Source organism: Naumovozyma castellii, chromosome 2, assembly GCF_000237345.1.
Source record: "Naumovozyma castellii chromosome 2, complete genome".
NCBI lineage: Eukaryota > Fungi > Ascomycota > Saccharomycetes > Saccharomycetales > Saccharomycetaceae > Naumovozyma > Naumovozyma castellii.
Genome location: NC_016492.1, coordinates 897314 through 916037, shown reverse-complemented (window position 1 = coordinate 916037; position 18724 = coordinate 897314). Strand labels below are relative to the sequence as shown.

At 38.0% G+C, this 18724-nt stretch overlaps 10 protein-coding genes across 10 annotated transcripts; 6 read left to right on the top strand and 4 right to left on the bottom strand.

Annotated features, from left to right (window-relative positions):
• Window positions 1-309: 309 nt before the first annotated feature.
• RAX2 (Rax2p) lies at window positions 310-3924 on the top strand (the record flags this gene model as incomplete). Its single annotated transcript, XM_003674906.1, has 1 exon — window positions 310-3924. The coding sequence occupies one exon, from the start codon at window positions 310-312 to the stop codon at window positions 3922-3924; it is 3615 nt and encodes a 1204-aa protein (XP_003674954.1).
• A 343-nt stretch (window positions 3925-4267) lies between these two features.
• On the top strand, window positions 4268-6268 carry EMP70 (Emp70p; the record flags this gene model as incomplete). Its single annotated transcript, XM_003674905.1, has 1 exon — window positions 4268-6268. One exon carries the CDS (start codon window positions 4268-4270, stop codon window positions 6266-6268), a length of 2001 nt encoding a protein of 666 aa, XP_003674953.1.
• A 282-nt stretch (window positions 6269-6550) lies between these two features.
• SLO1 (Slo1p) lies at window positions 6551-6772 on the top strand (the record flags this gene model as incomplete). Its single annotated transcript, XM_003674904.1, has 1 exon — window positions 6551-6772. One exon carries the CDS (start codon window positions 6551-6553, stop codon window positions 6770-6772), a length of 222 nt encoding a protein of 73 aa, XP_003674952.1.
• Window positions 6773-7077: 305 nt separating this feature from the next.
• Window positions 7078-7893, top strand: ISC10 (Isc10p; the record flags this gene model as incomplete). Its single annotated transcript, XM_003674903.1, has 1 exon — window positions 7078-7893. The coding sequence occupies one exon, from the start codon at window positions 7078-7080 to the stop codon at window positions 7891-7893; it is 816 nt and encodes a 271-aa protein (XP_003674951.1).
• Window positions 7894-8025: 132 nt separating this feature from the next.
• On the bottom strand, window positions 8026-8697 carry DMC1 (recombinase DMC1; the record flags this gene model as incomplete). The annotated part of the gene is made up of 1 exon (XM_003674902.1): window positions 8026-8697. One exon carries the CDS (start codon window positions 8695-8697, stop codon window positions 8026-8028), a length of 672 nt encoding a protein of 223 aa, XP_003674950.1.
• Window positions 8698-9316: 619 nt separating this feature from the next.
• On the bottom strand, window positions 9317-10591 carry PDA1 (pyruvate dehydrogenase (acetyl-transferring) subunit E1 alpha; the record flags this gene model as incomplete). Its single annotated transcript, XM_003674901.1, has 1 exon — window positions 9317-10591. The coding sequence occupies one exon, from the start codon at window positions 10589-10591 to the stop codon at window positions 9317-9319; it is 1275 nt and encodes a 424-aa protein (XP_003674949.1).
• Window positions 10592-11041: 450 nt separating this feature from the next.
• Window positions 11042-11848, bottom strand: BMH1 (14-3-3 family protein BMH1; the record flags this gene model as incomplete). The annotated part of the gene is made up of 1 exon (XM_003674900.1): window positions 11042-11848. One exon carries the CDS (start codon window positions 11846-11848, stop codon window positions 11042-11044), a length of 807 nt encoding a protein of 268 aa, XP_003674948.1.
• Window positions 11849-12252: 404 nt separating this feature from the next.
• On the bottom strand, window positions 12253-15783 carry ECM32 (RNA helicase; the record flags this gene model as incomplete). The annotated part of the gene is made up of 1 exon (XM_003674899.1): window positions 12253-15783. One exon carries the CDS (start codon window positions 15781-15783, stop codon window positions 12253-12255), a length of 3531 nt encoding a protein of 1176 aa, XP_003674947.1.
• Window positions 15784-16537: 754 nt separating this feature from the next.
• Window positions 16538-17419, top strand: TMT1 (trans-aconitate 3-methyltransferase; the record flags this gene model as incomplete). Its single annotated transcript, XM_003674898.1, has 1 exon — window positions 16538-17419. The coding sequence occupies one exon, from the start codon at window positions 16538-16540 to the stop codon at window positions 17417-17419; it is 882 nt and encodes a 293-aa protein (XP_003674946.1).
• A 394-nt stretch (window positions 17420-17813) lies between these two features.
• Window positions 17814-18638, top strand: GRX4 (monothiol glutaredoxin GRX4; the record flags this gene model as incomplete). Its single annotated transcript, XM_003674897.1, has 1 exon — window positions 17814-18638. One exon carries the CDS (start codon window positions 17814-17816, stop codon window positions 18636-18638), a length of 825 nt encoding a protein of 274 aa, XP_003674945.1.
• Window positions 18639-18724: the final 86 nt, after the last annotated feature.

Here is an 18724-nt window from a genome sequence, read left to right as displayed (position 1 = left end):
CGTATTTACCTTTTTCCCAAATAGGCAAGAACGCCTCAACGCATTTTTTCAAACAAAACTCGAAACGTCCATACGTAATGGTTAATCGTAAGTTGCACAGATTCAATTGATTCATCGGTTGGGCGTTACACTCGGACTACATTCTATCTGTTCAGCATCATCAAACTTTGAAACCTCATATTTGATCGACATCTCTTTTTCTTCCTATTAAAGCACCTGTTCTACAGTGAAAATTATTACCGCCCACAGCGATTGAAAGCAGCAACAAAAACATCATATACTTGACACAATTCATCATTTGAAATACACATGTTAATAAAAATCCTTTTGGGTGCTTTGTTACTCATACCCCAGATATATGCTTCTCAGCTCTCTTCTTTACAGGAAAATCTGAACATTACACACATAAATATTCCAAATTTAAACCTGACAACCGATGACAACAGCTTCGAATTGCTTGGAGGTATCGACTCCTTATCATTCTATAGATATACAGGTCAACAGAACTTTACGAGCGGCATACTGCCGAACAGCAATTCAAATGGGCTGACGTATTATTCGAATAATACTTTTATCCAATTGTATGAACCATCTCTCGACTCGAGAATTGAGAGAATAATACCCTTTGGTTCTGATTCATTTATACTTAGTGGGAAAGGGTCATTAGGAGGATATTCTCTATCTAATCAACTTCTATTCAATCTGTCTAGCTTCTCATTGAAACAAATCTTCAATCAAACGCTAGATTCAGTTAATTCGATCCTCGTAGATGGAACCGTTGTCTGTTTTGGAGGTAATTTTACATTAAGTACAAACAGTTTGAATGGGCATAGTGTGGCTTTATGGAATTATACTGCTAACTCTACAAGCCTTCTCCCATTTGTAGGATTTGGTGAGAATTCCCTGATAAATTCAATAACAAAATTGAACGACGACAATATCCTCTTCGCTGGTAAGTTTTACACTTTAGACAATAGCACATTGTTAAATGTTGTCAATGACACAATGAGGAATATATCAGACATTAATCTTGGTCAATTGATTCCCTTAAGTGCAGCCACGTGGAGTTCCACGGGAAGTTTCTTCGATGAAGAAACATTTGTCTGTCCTGATCCAACTATAGAAGCATGGTTTCAAAATGGTACTAGTGGAACTTTGAATTGTAATTTACCATTCGATGTGGCCCCAACAAAGATAAGAATATATAACTCTCCAGATCCCGACAATGAAATATCCTTATTCCGTATCTTCTCTGATCCTTCCGAGAGTATTATGAATCTGACATATATTGATCCAGTTCTTGGTCAGTTAAAACACTGTGATGCGTTTTGTCCCTTATATACTAAACAAGTGCTTAAATCTGCAAGTGAAAATGTGACCTTATCTTCTGAAATGATTGAATTACTTAATGACAACACTTCAGATATTAGATGGTCACAAGATTTTCAAGAGTTCGCATTTGTCAACCAACTTAGTGCCTCATCTTTGAGGTTTCTGGCACTAAATTCGTATGGAACTAATGTGGGTCTCTCAAGTTTTCAAATTTACCAAGATGCCTATGCAATTTTTGCAAATAATTCTTTGAATGAACCAAGTTGTAACTCTTTAGAATCCTTCTCTTCCTCAGATCTATCGAACAATACTTGGACTAGAGGAATGGATGACCAGAATTATGTCAAGACTACATATATCCCACACCAAGGTGTTCTCCCCGAAGTCACTTTTCATCCAGATCTTAAATATTCAGGTCAATATTCCATCGAACTATATACACCGGGGTGTCAACAAGATAATACATGCTCTTCAAGAGGTATTGTTAATGTCACCGTCTGGAATACCAATAACAATTCCATTCTTTCAACTACTTTGATCTACCAAAATAATGACCAATTGAAATACGACGAATTATATTCCGGGTATCTCAACTACTCTCCTAAGATTACTGTAACTTATCACTCTGGAATATATTCCGGTACAACAGCGGGAACTGTTGTGGTTGACCGATTAAACATAATGATTAATTCTTTGGATATCCTAAATGAAATCCATAATTCTACGAATAGCCTAGAGTTAAATGGGTTATTCCAATATCAATTATCAAATTTTTCCACTTCATCAAAGGATAGTAGTATTGCAAGAGTCGCAAATACATCGATTAATCAACTTACTTTAACAGGTTTCTCTTCAAATGTTTCCCTCTCCGCTTCCTTATATAATGATACTTTATTAGTTGGTGCAGGTGATGATGGATTATCAATATATGAGCTAAATAAAGATCTCGCTATCCAATCATCTTCCCAACAAGGAATTGAGGGTAAGATTACAGGATTGAAATCTTATTCAAACGGGGTTCTCGTATATGGAGATTTCAACAGTTCAAAAGAATCATCCAATGTACTTTCATTTAATGGGAGTTTTGATTCTATTGGCAATATCACATCTCCTATAACCAACTTCGCCAACATTACCATCGATGACTCAGAATTACTAGTTTTCGATAACAATTTAATTTTTAATGTTTCGTCCTCCAGCCAAATATCAAATACTTCTTCATTTTCACTGTCATTGTGGTCTTCTGGATCAAATTCCAATGGGGATACATTGTTTTCTGGTGCACTTTCACAGGTACAATTTACTAATCTCAGTGGATCGGTGTCAATAGCTAATAATTTATCGGCGACTTCTTTACGTTCCATAGGATCTCCGTATGCTGCTATCTTTCTGAACGATTCAGTAACGGGATATGTCTTAAAGAATGATTCATCTACATCTGAGATGATATTCAGTGACGGAAGTAAAGCACCTTGGAGGTGGACAGGTTACGTTGATTCTATGTTATATCTAACTAATCAATCGATGTTGGCTGTAGGCTCTTCATCATCAGTTAATGGGGAGCTATCCATTTTAAATCTTGATTCCTTTAAAGTACTAGCAAATGAAACTTTGAATCAGAACTCGAGTGTTAAAACAATGGTCCATTTTGAAAGAAACTCTTCAATTTTAGTTGGTGGTAATTTCAGCATTTCCAATACTGAATGTTTTGGTCTATGTCTTTATAATTATACTGGAAACCAATGGTATACTTTCCTCAATGGCACCATAAATGGTACTATTACTAAGTTACAAATATTCAATGATTCACAATTAATAATAGCTGGTGTCTTTGACACCAAGTCACAATCATCTGTGAATTTGGCTCTAATGAATCTTACAGATAACAAGCTAGTTCTTATTAGATGGGGCTTTAAAGAACCAGTCAAGGACTTTATAACAATTGATGATAACATATTCGCCTGGAATGAGACCTCTCTCTTTGAATATACATCAAATTCATGGGTAGATATTCCAATTTCAAACTCTAATTCTTCTACAACAATTGATTCAATCGGTTGGACAACGACAACAGACAACAATCTAAAGAAGAGAGATAACTCAGAAACTTCTAATAATGTACTGATAGTAAAGGGGCAAATATATGATAATGTCTACGGTCACATTCAAGCTATGATTTATAACTTTGAAGAATGGATTCCCTACTTGTCAATTAATTCTTTAGTGTCTTCAGCCAATCAACCTGCTGAGTTGTTCATAGATCGTGACGTATCTAAGCTTTTCGATTCTCAATTGGCGCTACAAGTCTCAAATACAACGGCCTCTATCACTGCATCAAGTTCTACGCCTACGCCCACTTCGTCTCCGAAGAAGAAGTTGCATCAATCTAAAAAGAAAATTGATCGTGGTTTCGTTGTACTGATAGGTCTGGCCCTAGCATTAGGTACAATGACAGTCCTCGGTATAGTGGGGGTTATTCTAGCATATGCATTCAGGGATGATGATGGTGATTACGATGTAATCACTCCTCGTGTCAACGAAGATGAAATGTTGAAGACTGTGCCACCAGAGAAGTTGATGGAATTTATATGATTATGAAGATCGCACTGCTGTTATGTGCAACCTAGTTAAACCATATTCTCTTGAATGGTTATTCCATTCGTGTATTATAATAAAAATAATAATAATAGTAATAACAATAATTATCTTAGAAGGACTGTTAATTGTAGTTAAGTTTATATATAGCGATGTTGTAAACGCGATGGTTATTACCCGGAAAACATTTTCCAGCTTGTTTTTGCCTCGGTTAAGCTAACTGAGTTTATTTTAGCATTACCGAACGTGAATAAACACGAGATGAGAGCTGCTTAAAAGTTCCACTATACATCGCAACAACACATCATCACTGTAATAGAACACACACCCTTCGAGAAAGATGCTATCGCCCCGTTTAGTGTTGTTCTTTACGTTTTTTTTGTCCTTAACTAGAGCATTTTATCTACCTGGTGTTGCACCTACCACGTATCATGAAGGTGACGAGATACCTTTATTGGTCAACCATTTAACTCCATCAGTTTACTTTCAACGTACCGATGCAAACGGTAAATCTAAGAATAAAGAACATTTTCTATATTCTTTTGACTATTACTTTGATAGATTGCATTTCTGTAAACCTGAGCACATTGAAAAACAACCTGAATCACTAGGTTCCATTATTTTCGGTGATAGAATCTACAATTCTCCCTTTGAATTGAAAATGTTAGAAGAGAAAACATGTGTTTCCCTTTGTAAAAGTACCATTCCAGGTAAAGATGCCAAGTTTATTAATAAATTAATTAAGAACGGTTTTTTCCAAAATTGGTTGATTGATGGGTTACCTGCCGCCACTCAGGTCTATGATCGTAAGACCAAGTCAGAATTTTATGGGACTGGGTTTGAACTTGGGTTTGTTGAATCTTTCCAAGCTATCGATGGACAAGCTCCAGCTACTACTAAACCAAAGCAAACTACAAACGAAGGATTGGAACTTGAGACACGTGAAGCGAAGAATGTTCAAATGGTGAAGAATATTGAAATAGCATACTTTGTTAACCATTATGATATCCAAGTTGAATATCACGATCGTGGTGAAGGTACCTATCGTGTTGTCGGTGTTATTGTTAACCCGGTCTCGATCAAACGTTCGACACCAGGTACCTGTGAAACAACCGGTGATCCATTAGTTTTGAGCGAAGATGCAGATAACGACGTTTACTTTACTTATTCTGTAAAATTCGTTCCCTCTGAAACTGTCTGGGCTACAAGATGGGATAAATACTTGCATACATATGATCCAACTATCCAATGGTTCTCCCTGGTTAACTTCTCTATTATTGTGTTGTTGTTATCTTCTGTAGTTATTCATTCTTTAATGAAGGCTTTGAAGAGTGATTTTGCTCGTTATAATGAGTTCAATTTAGAAGATGATTTTCAAGAAGATGCTGGTTGGAAATTGGGACATGGTGATGTCTTCCGTATTCCTCATAAGTCAATGTTGTTATCAGTCCTTGTAGGTTCTGGTGTCCAATTATTTTTGATGATTTCCTGTAGTATATTCTTTGCTGCATTGGGCTTCTTATCTCCAAGCTCAAGAGGTTCTTTGGCAACTGTTATGTTCATATTATATGCATTATTCGGATTTGTTGGGTCATATACCTCTATGGCAGTGTACAAATTTTTCAAGGGGCCATACTGGAAGGTTAATATGCTTTTGACTCCATTTATGATTCCCGGCTTCATCTTTTTGACTATTGTTGGCTTGAACTTTTTCTTAATGTTTGCACATTCTTCCGGTGTTGTTCCAGCAGGAACCCTATTCTTTATGATCCTATTATGGTTTATCTTCTCAATCCCATTGGCATTTGCAGGTTCTTTGATTGCACACAAGAAATGTACTTGGGATGAACATCCTACTAAGACAAATCAAATCGCAAGACAAATTCCCTTCCAACCTTGGTATTTGAAAACATGGCCTGCAACCATGATTGCTGGTATTTTCCCATTCGGTTCTATTGCAGTAGAATTGTATTTTATCTACACCAGTTTATGGTTTAACAAAATATTCTACATGTTTGGATTTCTGTTGTTTTCCTTCTTGTTGTTAACTTTAACGACCTCCTTAGTGACAATTTTAATAACTTACCATTCCTTATGTTTAGAAAACTGGCAATGGCAATGGAGAGGTTTTATTGTTGGTGGTGTTGGTTGTGCGATCTACGTGTTCGTTCACTCTATCTTATTTACTAAGTTTAAGCTAGGAGGATTTGCAACGATTGTTTTATATGTAGGCTACTCTACGATGATTTCTTTGTTGTTTTGTGTTGTTACAGGTGCTATTGGGTTCCTAAGTAGTTTGATCTTTGTCAGAAAGATTTACTCTGCCATCAAAGTTGATTGATTAGTTTGCAACTACGTGGGTTTCTAACATGTCATATTATATAAATACAATATATATAGAGACCCTTTAAAAAGAACAATCATTTAAACTTCTGTCTGTACTTTGTTTTTGTATAAACATTATTTTTACATGAGCTGTCCATATTTTTTTCTCGCTCTTCAGTTTCATACGAACAATAAAAACATCCAAAAAATCGTTGAGGTAAATTAAATGTTAGATGTAGTTACACGATTGTAATCGAGAAAGACATACTGCTAATTGAATAATCATTCCCAATAGAACATGCCAGAACAAACAGCTTCGAAGGTTACATCTGAAGAAGATGAAAACAGCAGTAAGAGTAAGTTATTGCAGGAGACGAAGTTATTAAGAGATACATTAGATCTCCTTTGGAATGAAACTTTAGAACAAAGGGCTGTTCGCGATCAATTACAACAGGAGAACGAATACTTGAAGGACTATATTAGTAACCTCATGACATCAAGTAACGTTCTTGACAAATAAGTTTTATGGATTGTAAATCGTATCATTGAATTCTGTGGGCTCTCGAAAGTCTCTCACAATGTCTTGTATATCAAGCGGCAATTGTTGCTTCACAAGATTGAATCTATCGCTTTTGTATGGATTCCAATATGCTTTTACTTTTTTCAATCTCTGTCACAAAATGTGACACTTTTGTCATCCTTTAGTTGAGAATATTTTGTGGAAAAGATAGTGAGATGCACACACCTATAACGTTGACAAGTGAAGCAGAGTTGATGGATAAATCAGGATAAGGGGATACAGATTATAGACTAGAATTTTGTAGAATGAGTGTGCCTAAGTTTCATGATGAGAATGAGTATGAAGGGCTGTTTGCAGAACAATTCCATCCAATTATATCGACGTCTAATGGTGAGGAACAACAATTAACTCAAAATAAGAGTAATATTATTAAAAATATAAAATCCATCCAAGAACTCAAAAATAATACAGAGATATTGAGATATCTTAGGAGGCCAGAACCTGCGGTCAAGATCAAATCATCTAGAAAAAAACATTTAACTTATAAAGGCGATCCTGATATTGGAAGGCTTCAAGATATCAAAAACAAATATATCCCTGGGTCGCCTTCATTAGGGACAGTACTTAACGAATCAATAAATCTTAGTCCAGTTTTGAAACCTCTCTCGAAAGTTCAAGACAGACCATTTGATTGTGCACCTTTCTTTCATTGTTATGATTATGAAAATAGGGTCGGGGACATGGATGAGGATATATTAGTAAAGCAGCTGCTTATTGATGATCTGAATGGAACCTATCCTATTTTTGCAAAGCAATTGGAGTACGATGAATTAAAGAAGAATTTAAAAAAATCAGATAGAATTTTACACTACTTATTTGGTATTGATCGGACAGGATATTTTGAACTAGATGAAGAAAGAACTCATTTTTACAGCACGTTGAAGAATCGTTGTACAGCTACTTTGAGGTTTACAGACCGTAGCTTGGATTTTAATATTTCAAGTGAGGAGGAATTCTTAGATACTGATCGTGATTTCAATGTAGGAATATCAGAACAATTTGATGCGTTATCAGATGATGATGGTTCAAACAGTAATCTGGACACATACACTTCAGTATAATTAACAGAGTTAGCGTTATATAGTTCTTTCAGACTTTTGAATGAGATGAATAGAATATATATTTATCAAAAGTGATATATTTTAGTTAAACTGCTGCTGGCAATTCCTTATTATTAGCAAAGATTTAAACGATTATTCATTGGAATCAGTAATCCCATTCTCTCCTATGATGTATACACATTCTCTCTCGGGCATATCAGGAGAATCTTGTAATTTAGCTACTCTTTCATCACCACGACCTTTCCTTAACAATATTCTTGTAGCAGATGCATGAGCCAAGATATGACCACCAACAGGTTTCCTCCCATCTGCAGACGCAAAAAGTGCTGAGGCACCGGGATCAGATTGAACCTGGTTAGTCATAAATACAGCCACATTGAATTCTTCTGCCAATCTATTTAACTTGGAAAGATGTTGATTTAGTTTTTGTTGTCGTTCATTCAATTCACCTCTACCGCAGTAATCAACCCTAAAATTTGCCATAATGGAATCTACAATGATTAATCGGTATTCACCTGAACTCAATTCCTCACCAATTTGTTCCACTAATTCCATTTGATGTTCACTATTTAAGGCTCTTGCGTAGGAAACATTCCCCAAACATGCCTCTGGATCTAATTGATACTTGGTGGCAATTTGTTTGATCCTTTCGGGTCTGAATGTTCCCTCAGTATCTATATAGGCAACTTTCCCCTCACCACCACCCATTTCTTTGGGCAATTGGGCAGTTACACATAACGTATGTGCTAATTGAGTCTTACCACATCTAAATTCTCCAAATACTTCAGTGATACTCATTGTCATAATTCCACCCCCAAGTATGGCATCAAATTGCTTGGACCCTGTAGAGAGGGCAAACACTTTCTGTCTGATATCCAATTGTACCGTAGCAGGTATGAACCCAACTTGAATGATTTTACCTGCAGCTTCTTTAATCTTTTCCACTTTCACTTCAGATAGCCCCTTAATTTTGCAAAGGTGCCTCCTCGTTGTAGAAAGGACAGTCTAATTTGATATGTTAGTAATCCGGTATTTGTACTTGGTGAGTAATGGGAATGAATAACTTACATTTACAGTGTAGATGCCTCCACTTCGTAATTTCTGTAGATCGGATGCATTGATGCCGTAATTCTGTAGTTCATCGACACCAATTATGGTTCTTTCTGTTTCTGCTTCTTCAATTTCAGTGGCAGACATTATTTGGAGTGTTTTGTTTTCGTTATTTCTTGTTGTAATGTTTGGGAATGGGGGTATTGCCACCTTGTTAAGGGTCTGCTCTATAAATATAAATATAAGAATTTCGGAGTTTGCCCTTTACGCGTCAGTGTCATCATATACAGGAATTTTAGTAATTTATACTGTGAAAAAATAAATAAATAAATAAATGAATAAGTTAAGTTAAGTATGTAGTTTTATGTTTTTTTTAATCTCTGAAAGCGAAATCTTGTTTCTTGAAATCCCAGGTGTCAGTGTGAATTCTACCTCTTAAAGTTGGAGTTTCAGTTCCCTTCACGTAAACATCTTCGAATAATATAGATAATTTAGGTTCTGGTGGTGGTGCAGCATCAGCCAATTCCACTTGTTCATCAACATATTTTCTTGCAGCCTTGTCATAAGCTTTAACTTCTTCATCTGTGGCGATTCCCAATTCCAATAGATGTGTCTTTAAACCTGCGATTGGGTCACTCTTTGATCTCATGTGTTGAATTTCATCTCTTGTTCTATATGTGGTACCTGGGTCAGACATGGAATGACCACCATATCTATAAGTTTCATATTCCAATACCAATGGACCCTTCCCAGAAAGACACCAATCCTTAGCGAATTTAGAAGCTTGATAAACAGACAAGATATCCATCCCATTAACTTTTAAACCTGGAATATATTGACCACGTTTATAGTAGTCAGTCATGGCAGAGGATCTAGCAGCAGAAGTCCCCATCCCATATTTATTATTCTCGCAACAAAACACGACTGGTAAATTCCACAATTTAGCCATATTATACGATTCAAAGACTTGACCTTGATTGGAAGCCCCATCCCCATACAAAGTAAAGGAACAAGCGTCTTCATTCTTATATTGATGAGCGAATGCTAAACCGTTCCCTAGGGGCACTTGAGCCCCCACGATACCATTCCCCCCATAGAAACTTGGTGCATAAAGATGCATGGATCCACCCTTCCCGAAACTGACCCCAGCTCTTCTCCCCATCAATTCTGCCAACACGGCCTTCACGGAAGAACCTCTCATGAAAGTGAACCCATGACATCTATAAGAGGTGATGACGGAATCGCGTTTTGTGATGGCGTTCTCGATCCCGACAGCGATGGCTTCCTGTCCGATGGACAAATGACAGAACCCTCTAATTTTCTTTGCCTTGTAAAGAGCATCACACGCCATTTCCATTCTTCTTATGATTATCATATCTTTGTACATTTGTAGTAATGTGGATTTTGTTGTTTGGAATTTCAAGTTGGGCACGTCGAGCATGTATCCCTCGAAGGAAGATTCGGGCAATTGAATCTCGACGGCGTCTGTCTCGTTAGTTGTGGTTGACTTCATGGTTGTTGGTTTCTTGGTGGATGTTGCAGGCGATGTTTCAGTGGCGAACGTTCTGAGGATGCGTTGCGATGGTTGGACAGTGCGACTCAAATGGAGGGCGACGGGTGCCCTATGCTTCCATGTTGAAGAGAGCATTGTTTGTGATTGGATTTGGTGGTAATTGAGGTTGGTTGTTGGTTGTAGAAGAGTTGTTTGTTCATAACAGGGGTATTGCTTGATATTGTTGGTTCCTTCATCGGTGCGCGTATTTTTTCGGTTGCAAGAGAAGAGACCAGGGTAATACGAGAAAAGAAGATAAATATTATTATTGTATTCCACTTACTTTCGTCAAGCTAAATAGATAGATAGTATATCATGTAACAAAAAAAAAGACATTTCATAAACATAGAACAGCGTGACGTAGACGTAATAATATACATACAGTTATATATATATATTCTTCTCTTCTCCCAGGAAGGAAAGAAAAACGTTGAAGGGGGAAAGAAACAAATACAAAAAAAACACAAAATATGGGGTTATAAGAACCTGATGCAATCAATCAAGTCTTGATATACCAATTTAAATTAGTTAATTCATTTATTTGATTTATTTTGGTGGTTGGCTATCGTCATTACTTTGTTCTTGTGCTGGTTGCTGTTGTTGTTGTGCTTGTTGTGCTTGTTCATCTTGACCGGCTTCTGACATGTCAGAAGTCCATAGGGTCAAGTTATCTCTTAATAATTGCATAATTAGAGTACTATCCTTGTAAGATTCTTCTGATAGGGTATCCAATTCGGCAATGGCATCATCGAATGCTTGCTTTGCCAAATGACAGGCTTTATCAGGAGAGTTTTGAATTTCGTAGTAGAAAACGGAGAAATTCAAAGCTAGACCCAGACGGATTGGATGAGTTGGAGGTAGTTCTGTAGTAGCGATTTCTGAAGCTGTCTTATAAGCTTCCAAAGAAGCGTTTGTAGCCTTTTCTCTCACGTCACCGCTAGAGAATTCGGCTAAATAACGGTGATAATCACCTTTCATCTTGTAGTAAAACACTTTAGATTCACCAGTAGTGGCGGATGGAATTAGATGAGAATCAAGTACTGAAAGGATATCATCTGAGATTTTAGTCAATTCCGTTTCAATCTTGGAACGGTAAGAACGTATTAAAGTGACTTGATGATCTGAATTTTCCTTTGATTCCTCCTTTTGTTCGATGGAGGAAACGATTCTCCAAGAGGCACGACGAGCACCAATAACGTTCTTATAAGCGACGGAGAGTAAATTACGTTCTTCGACGGATAACTCTTGGCCTGAAGAGGCGACGGACTTCATGTTTTCGACCATTTCTTCGTAACGTTCGGCTTGTTCGGCCAATTTGGCTAAGTAGACTGAATCTTCACGGCTTGCAGACATTATTTATTTGCTATTATGGATGGTTGGAGGGATTATGTTCTTGGCTGGTCAGGGAGTTCGAGTTCAACGAGGGCTTTCAAGACTGGGTGAATGAGGATAAAATAGAGTGGAATGGAATGGAATGTAAGAAACAATGAATCGTGTTTTAAACAGTTGGAAACAGGTACGTCAGAGTTGATCTAAGTCTTAGCTGGACAAGTTTCCTTTTCTTTGATTTATAAATAAACTGACGGTCCGTTTCGTTTCGTTTCGTTTCCCTTCAGTCCATCTTTCAGTGAGCATCCCCTGTTTTCTGCTTCCCCGTTGGCTGGCAGCCGTTACCCGCACGCTCGAAGGACTGGAAGCCCGCGACACCCACGCACCCGCCACAAACAGTGGAAGCCCGTCTCTATGTAAACACCTATCTAGTACACATCCAGGCTGTCAAAGACCACCTCTTGCTCTTCCAAGTACTGCACAAAGTCCCTCCAAAGGTGGTCCCCCCGCTTCAGCACCTCCTTGTTGCCCACCACAATCAGCCCGTTCTTGGCTCTCGTCAAGGCAACATTCAGACGTCTTCTGTCACGCAGAAACCCAATCTTGTTCTCAGCATTGTTCCTCACACACGAGAAGATGATAAAGTTCTTTTCATGGCCCTGGAACGAATCCACTGTAGCCACATGTAGACCATTGATGATATTGACAGTATGTGACTGAATGTCATTGCGTCGCGAATTCAAAAATTCCGCCTCATCGGTCTCTTGTAGCATACCTTTACCCAATGGGTTCACCACGGCATCCTTCACGAACATCTGTGAAAGTAAATCACGCTGTGATGAGTACGGTGTGATAATACCTATATCCTCCAATTTAACATTTTTTTCCAAATATAATTTGTAAACAAGCTTGATGATCTCTTGACATTCAAATATATTGTTATAAGTGAACGCCCTCATACCATTCTGGTTATTTACCACTCGGCCCTCTGGTCCCTTGTCACATTGATAGAAAAATAAGGGATACTGGATACCGTCCCACATTTTATTCTCCGCGGTGACACCGTCTTTTAATTTCCCATGGTAGAACTTCTTAATGGGGAAATCACTAATTCGTGGATGCATTCTGTATTGTGTATCCAACATATTGGGTTCTCGATAACTACCATTGGCCAAGATCCTTTCAAATAATGACATTTCCAATTGAGGGATGTTACTGAAACTGGACAATTGTTTCTCATCACCCACAAATACAAAATTCTTAATCCCAGGAAGTGATAATGGAACTAAAGTCGACGCTTCCGAGGATTGTGTCGATTCATCCATGATCACAACGGGCAGCTCCTTAATCACTTTCAATTGACGTCCACCAGCGGTGATGTTCGTCGTGAACAGAATCTGAGCCTGAGCAATTAATTTATTACTGATATTAGTCGTCTCCGTGTAAAATTTATTGTCTTGATTACGAGAAACTTCACCACGTCTATCACTACGTAACTTGGATGCAATCTCTCTCATTTCAGGCGATAACCTGTCGTAAACCATATTATGTAAACAAATCTTCCCCAATGGATGATCTGGACCATATTGTGACTCCTTCTTATCTGAAAGGATTCTCAAACTCTTAATGTTGGGTCTAGTCTCTATGATCTTCTCCGCAATGTTATCAATGGCAATATTGGATGCAGCAACACATAAGATGGGGAATGAATGGAAATTTTCAATTAATTGTAAGATAACTTCTTCAATGGTTGACGTCTTACCTGTCCCGGGCGGACCTTGAATGACTGTGATTCTATTATTCAACACATGTTGCACAGCCTTCCTTTGTGATTCATTCAACGTATCTCTGTTGAATTTCAAACGATTATTAAACTGAAGTTGATATATTGGTTTAGAACCCAATAATAAATCAATAAATTTAGGATTCTTGATACGAGTCATAGCAAATAAAATTCTATTGGCCTGTGCTGACACGGGCAATAATTTAAATTGTTCAGATCCACTTTGAATGGGCAAACTGAGTTTGTTCCATGAGAATAACTCCAATAGTAAAATGATCTTCTTACCTTGCGTTCCCACTTCTTTAACAAACGTGTACCACACATGACTCTCATCATTCGATGATAACATTAATGGTTGTCTCTCGTTAAAGGGAATCTTAACGAATTGCGCAAGATGAGGCGGTAAGATGGTGTCCAATCCCGGTGCATTCTTGTTGATTTGCACAACAAAGACATTCTCCTCTTGCCTCTTAGGCCATAGAATCTGGAAATCTTCAATGAACGTGTTTTCCAATTTTTGTTCAAGGAATAAAGCGTAGGAGAATTCATCACAATAAGTCTTCAAATCAGGGTATGTCAATTTGGGCTTATATTTAACAAATTTCGCCAAGGGAATACCTTCTTCAATTTCTTCCATTTTCTTAGCTTTTTGCTTTTGAGCCGTGTCAAAATGAATTTGTGATGCCGAACGAGAGAGATTTTCCACTTCAGCATCTCGATCCTGTTTCTTCTTAGGTGTGGCTCTTTGTTCCTTTGCCTTCGATACAGGTTGAGGTGTGGAACCTCTCGAAGTAGCAGGAGTTGTCTCATTACTACCATCCGATCCAAGATCCCATGAGACCCCCCAAGAATCAATAGTTGAAGTGGTATCCTTGGAAGATGGTCGTTGTTTTTGCAATGTTTGTTCTTTCCTCTTATTCTTCTCATGTTTAGTCGTTTTTGAAGCTACATGGTCTCTATTTGATGATGCTTTTTTCTCAGAGTCCCTGGAAGTCAAAGAAGATGTTGATGATGATGACCCTGATTTCTCTGCTGCCATCTTTGTTTGTTTAACCTCTGTAACTTTATTCTTTTTCTCATTTGCTTTCTTTCCCTTGGACGTATTTTCTTTGGTAGCTGTTGGTTTGTTGCCCTTGGAAATATTTCCCTTGGCAGCTGTTGGTTTGTTGCCCTTGGAAACATTTTCCTTGCCAGGTGTAGGTTTGTTGCCTTTGGAAATATTTCCCTTGGCAGCTGTTGGTTTGTTGCCCTTGGAAACATTTTCCTTGCCAGGTGTAGGTTTGTTGCCTTTGGAAACATTTCCATTGGCAGCTGTAGGTTTGTTGCCCTTAGAAACATTTTCCTTGCCAGATGTAGGTTTATTTTTTTGTTGTTTGTTAATGGCCTTAGTATCTTTAACCATCGGGGAAGAATCTTGTAACGTTTGACTTGTTAAATTAGCCTTCGTGGTGGCCTTCACACCTTTAAAAGATCTCAAATTCAAAGTGCTACTACTTTCAATAATACTATTTTCCTTCTTAGTCTTAAATGCTTCCTTTTCAAGCTTTTGTAAATAAGTCAGTGGTTTTTTCTCTTTACCACCATCACTTTTCTTACCACCTCTTGCACCTTTAGCACCTCCTCCCCCTCTTTTCCCTCTTCCAACTTTTCTTCCTCCCTTTCTTTTAAATTTCTTACTACTACTGCTACTGGTACTTGTAGGTTCTTTGATCCCAAGATACCTGTAAAGGAATTTCCCAGTGGATTCAGATATATAATCACTACCTAATTTTCCACCAACTTTAGTTAAACAATCATCACAAAGGACATCACCTTTAGAATTAACGTTCAATTTACTATCCTTCCCACACTTCGTACAACAACATTCCCTCACTTTCAAATACTTATCCCAAAAATTTAACAATGACCCATTTTTCAAATCATAGGCCGTCGTAGGTTTTTCATTCGTACCGAACTGTTTCTGGAAACAACTATTACAAATAAGCGTCATGTCCTCACCACCAAACCTGATGATTTGTAATTGATGGACATTCGTATCATTACACTCTTCACAAGCGATTTCTTCGCCCGTTTGCGTATCTATGACAGTTTTATGACGAGTAGCACTCAGATGCTTCATCATTGCTTGCGCCTCTGATGTCTCTTGGCATGTCTTACATTGAAATTGTCGAGACATTAGCGTTGGTATGTAAGGCAGTGTTCGATGAGGGTGACCTTGTCTTGTCTACTCTTGTCGTTGTGAATGTATATGTATTCTACTGAAAGCGTTAATCTATGAAATTTGCCAGATGTCCAAAACTCCGTGAAAATTTTTGAAGCGCTGCGCTTAGGTAATTCGGTTTTAGGGTCCCTCCTCGAGATACTCTTACTACAGGACTAAGGATTTTGGAATATGGTATTGTAAATACTGGGAAAAAGATTGTAATTCTAGATAAAATCATTAATCCTATATTAAAGATTATTTATTTTCAATTTATTATATTTTGTGGAAATTATTGCTTTCTAGTTTCCAAAGATGTTAAAAATAAAAAATAAAATAAAGCACCTAAAGAAAAAAATATGATCAGATATTGAGTGTCAAGTCCTTCCAGGGAAGAACCAGGATATACTACTTAACTCTACTTTTTCCTAGATTCAAAACTGTGACGGTATTGTTAAACGGATATATACCGGGCCGGTCGGAGAAAATGCCGACCCCTTTTAACTAGATGGTATGTACCGGCCCCTAAAGATAATAACATCTGGAGATAATGGATGATTCATACATATGCACTTTGCTGGATCCTTAACTAGTAGAACAATACGCTGACCGAGTCTAAATACACTAGCTTATAAAGTGAACTAGCATAAGCACGCATTTATAGTTATTCTGTTCTTCTTCTGCCCCTTTAACACAACCCAAGAATTAAAGTAAGAATAACAAACACACCATGTCTGCCTTTTCACAAGCAGATTTTAACACTGACAGATACAATGCCTCCCGTCCCTCATATCCGGATGAATTCTATTCCCATTTAAACACATACCATCGAGGTTCCCGTAATAAACTGGTCGATGTCGGCTGTGGTCCTGGGATAGCCACATTCCAAATGGTCACCAAATTGGCACCATTCCAACAAATAATCGGAACAGACCTCTCAGCTCAAATGATTGCAAGAGCCCAAACACGTCAGTCCTCGACGCAGGGAACGGGATTCGATAACGTTGCCTTCCTTGTATCCGCCGCAGATGACTTCAGCTACTTAAAAAGTCCCTGTAATATGATCACTGCTGTAGAATGCGCACATTGGTTTGCGTTCGATAAGTTCCAGGACCAATGTTTTCAACATTTGACACCTGGTGGGACCCTGGCCATTTGGGGGTATGCGGACTCAATCTTTTTGGATTATCCTGAATTTGATCAAGCTATCTTGGATCAGGCATATGGGGAGGATCAATTAGGACCCTATTGGGAACAACCTGGTAGGTCCATTTTACATAGCTCTTTGAAGGATTTCCATTTGAAAGAGGAATGGTTTGGTGATATCGAGGAGAGTGTATTATCGGCGGTTAATCTAAGGAAGGAAAATTCAACAAGTTTGGAGGGAAATCCCTTGGTAATTTGCAAGGAGGTCTCATTGGAGGAATTTAAAGAATACACCAAGACGTTTAGTGCCTATCATGCCTGGAAGCACGACGACAAGAACAAGGATAAGCCGGATGTTTGTGACGAGCTGATTAAGTTGATACTGGCAAAACACCCTGAGTTGACCCCTCAGTCCAGGGTCCGTGTGGCATGGAATACATTCTATAAACTAGGAAGACGGGTATAGTTGTAATAAATGCTATGATTGTTTAATTGCTGACACTCTGCAAAGCGGGTGTCATTAGTAAGAAGCTCGCGCGTGATTGGCCAAGCGCGCTTACAAATTGTGAGACAATAGCAGTGTTGATCCTGGTGGTGAAAAGTAGAAGAAGAGAGTATGGGGTGCGAAACACAGAATGGACAGGCTAGTGCATGCCCGTAATGCACCTCTTATCCCTGTGCATGTTGGGGTACTAAAATAGCAACACCTCACTAATCAACACCCGTTTAAGTACTGGGCCGACTATTTAACTGTAACACTTTCTTCACTCTCGCTTGTTGCACTCGCCAGATCAGATCAGCTTCGGAGTTATCAAATTTTTCACGTAACGCTTTACCCAAGAAACTAGCCCAATACTGCAATGAGCGTTATCCAGATAGAATCTAACGAACAATTCACGAAATTAACAGAAACTCCCTTCCCAGCAAACAACAAACTAATCGTCCTCTACTTCTACACGAAATGGGCAGAACCATGCAAATCCACAAATGAACTAGTAAGTGCCCTAAGTCACGAATTCCGTAATGAAAATGCATCGTTCTTGGCCGTGGATGCCGACATAAATAATGAAATCGTGGAGTTGTTTGATGTTTCCATAGTGCCCTATTTCATTTTCATTCAAAATGGAAGGGTCCTGGAAGAATTATCCGGAGATGACCCAAAGAAATTCGTACAAATCTTGGACCAATACTTGTGCATATCAAGTACCTTGTTCTTAAATGCACAACAGGGAGATAATGTTAACAACCATCATCATTTTCGTAATTCTGATAGTGAAGATAGTGTGGTAAGTCAATATACAGCAGAAAGTGAATATACGGATGAAGAAATAAATGGTCAGAATGAGGAAAAATTCGATAAAAAATTATCGAAATTGGTTCAAGCAGCACCTGTGATGGTATTTTTGAAAGGCAGTCCATCTGAACCTAAATGTGGTTATTCAAGACAGATGGTAAAGATATTAAGAGAAAATAAAATTAGGTTTGGGTTCTTCGATATATTGAGAGATGACAACGTAAGGAAAAATATGAAAAGATTTTCAGATTGGCCAACTTTCCCTCAACTATATATTAATGGAGAGTTCCAAGGTGGGTTAGATATTGTCAAGGAAACATTAGAAGACGATCCTGAGTACTTTAATCATGCACTCAATATAAAAAGTACTCCTAAGGCAAAGAATCTTTAACAATGGCCCAATTATGTATGGGATATGTAACATTTATTTATGTAATGAAAGTTTTTGGGGAAATAAAACAACTTCGAATATGCGAA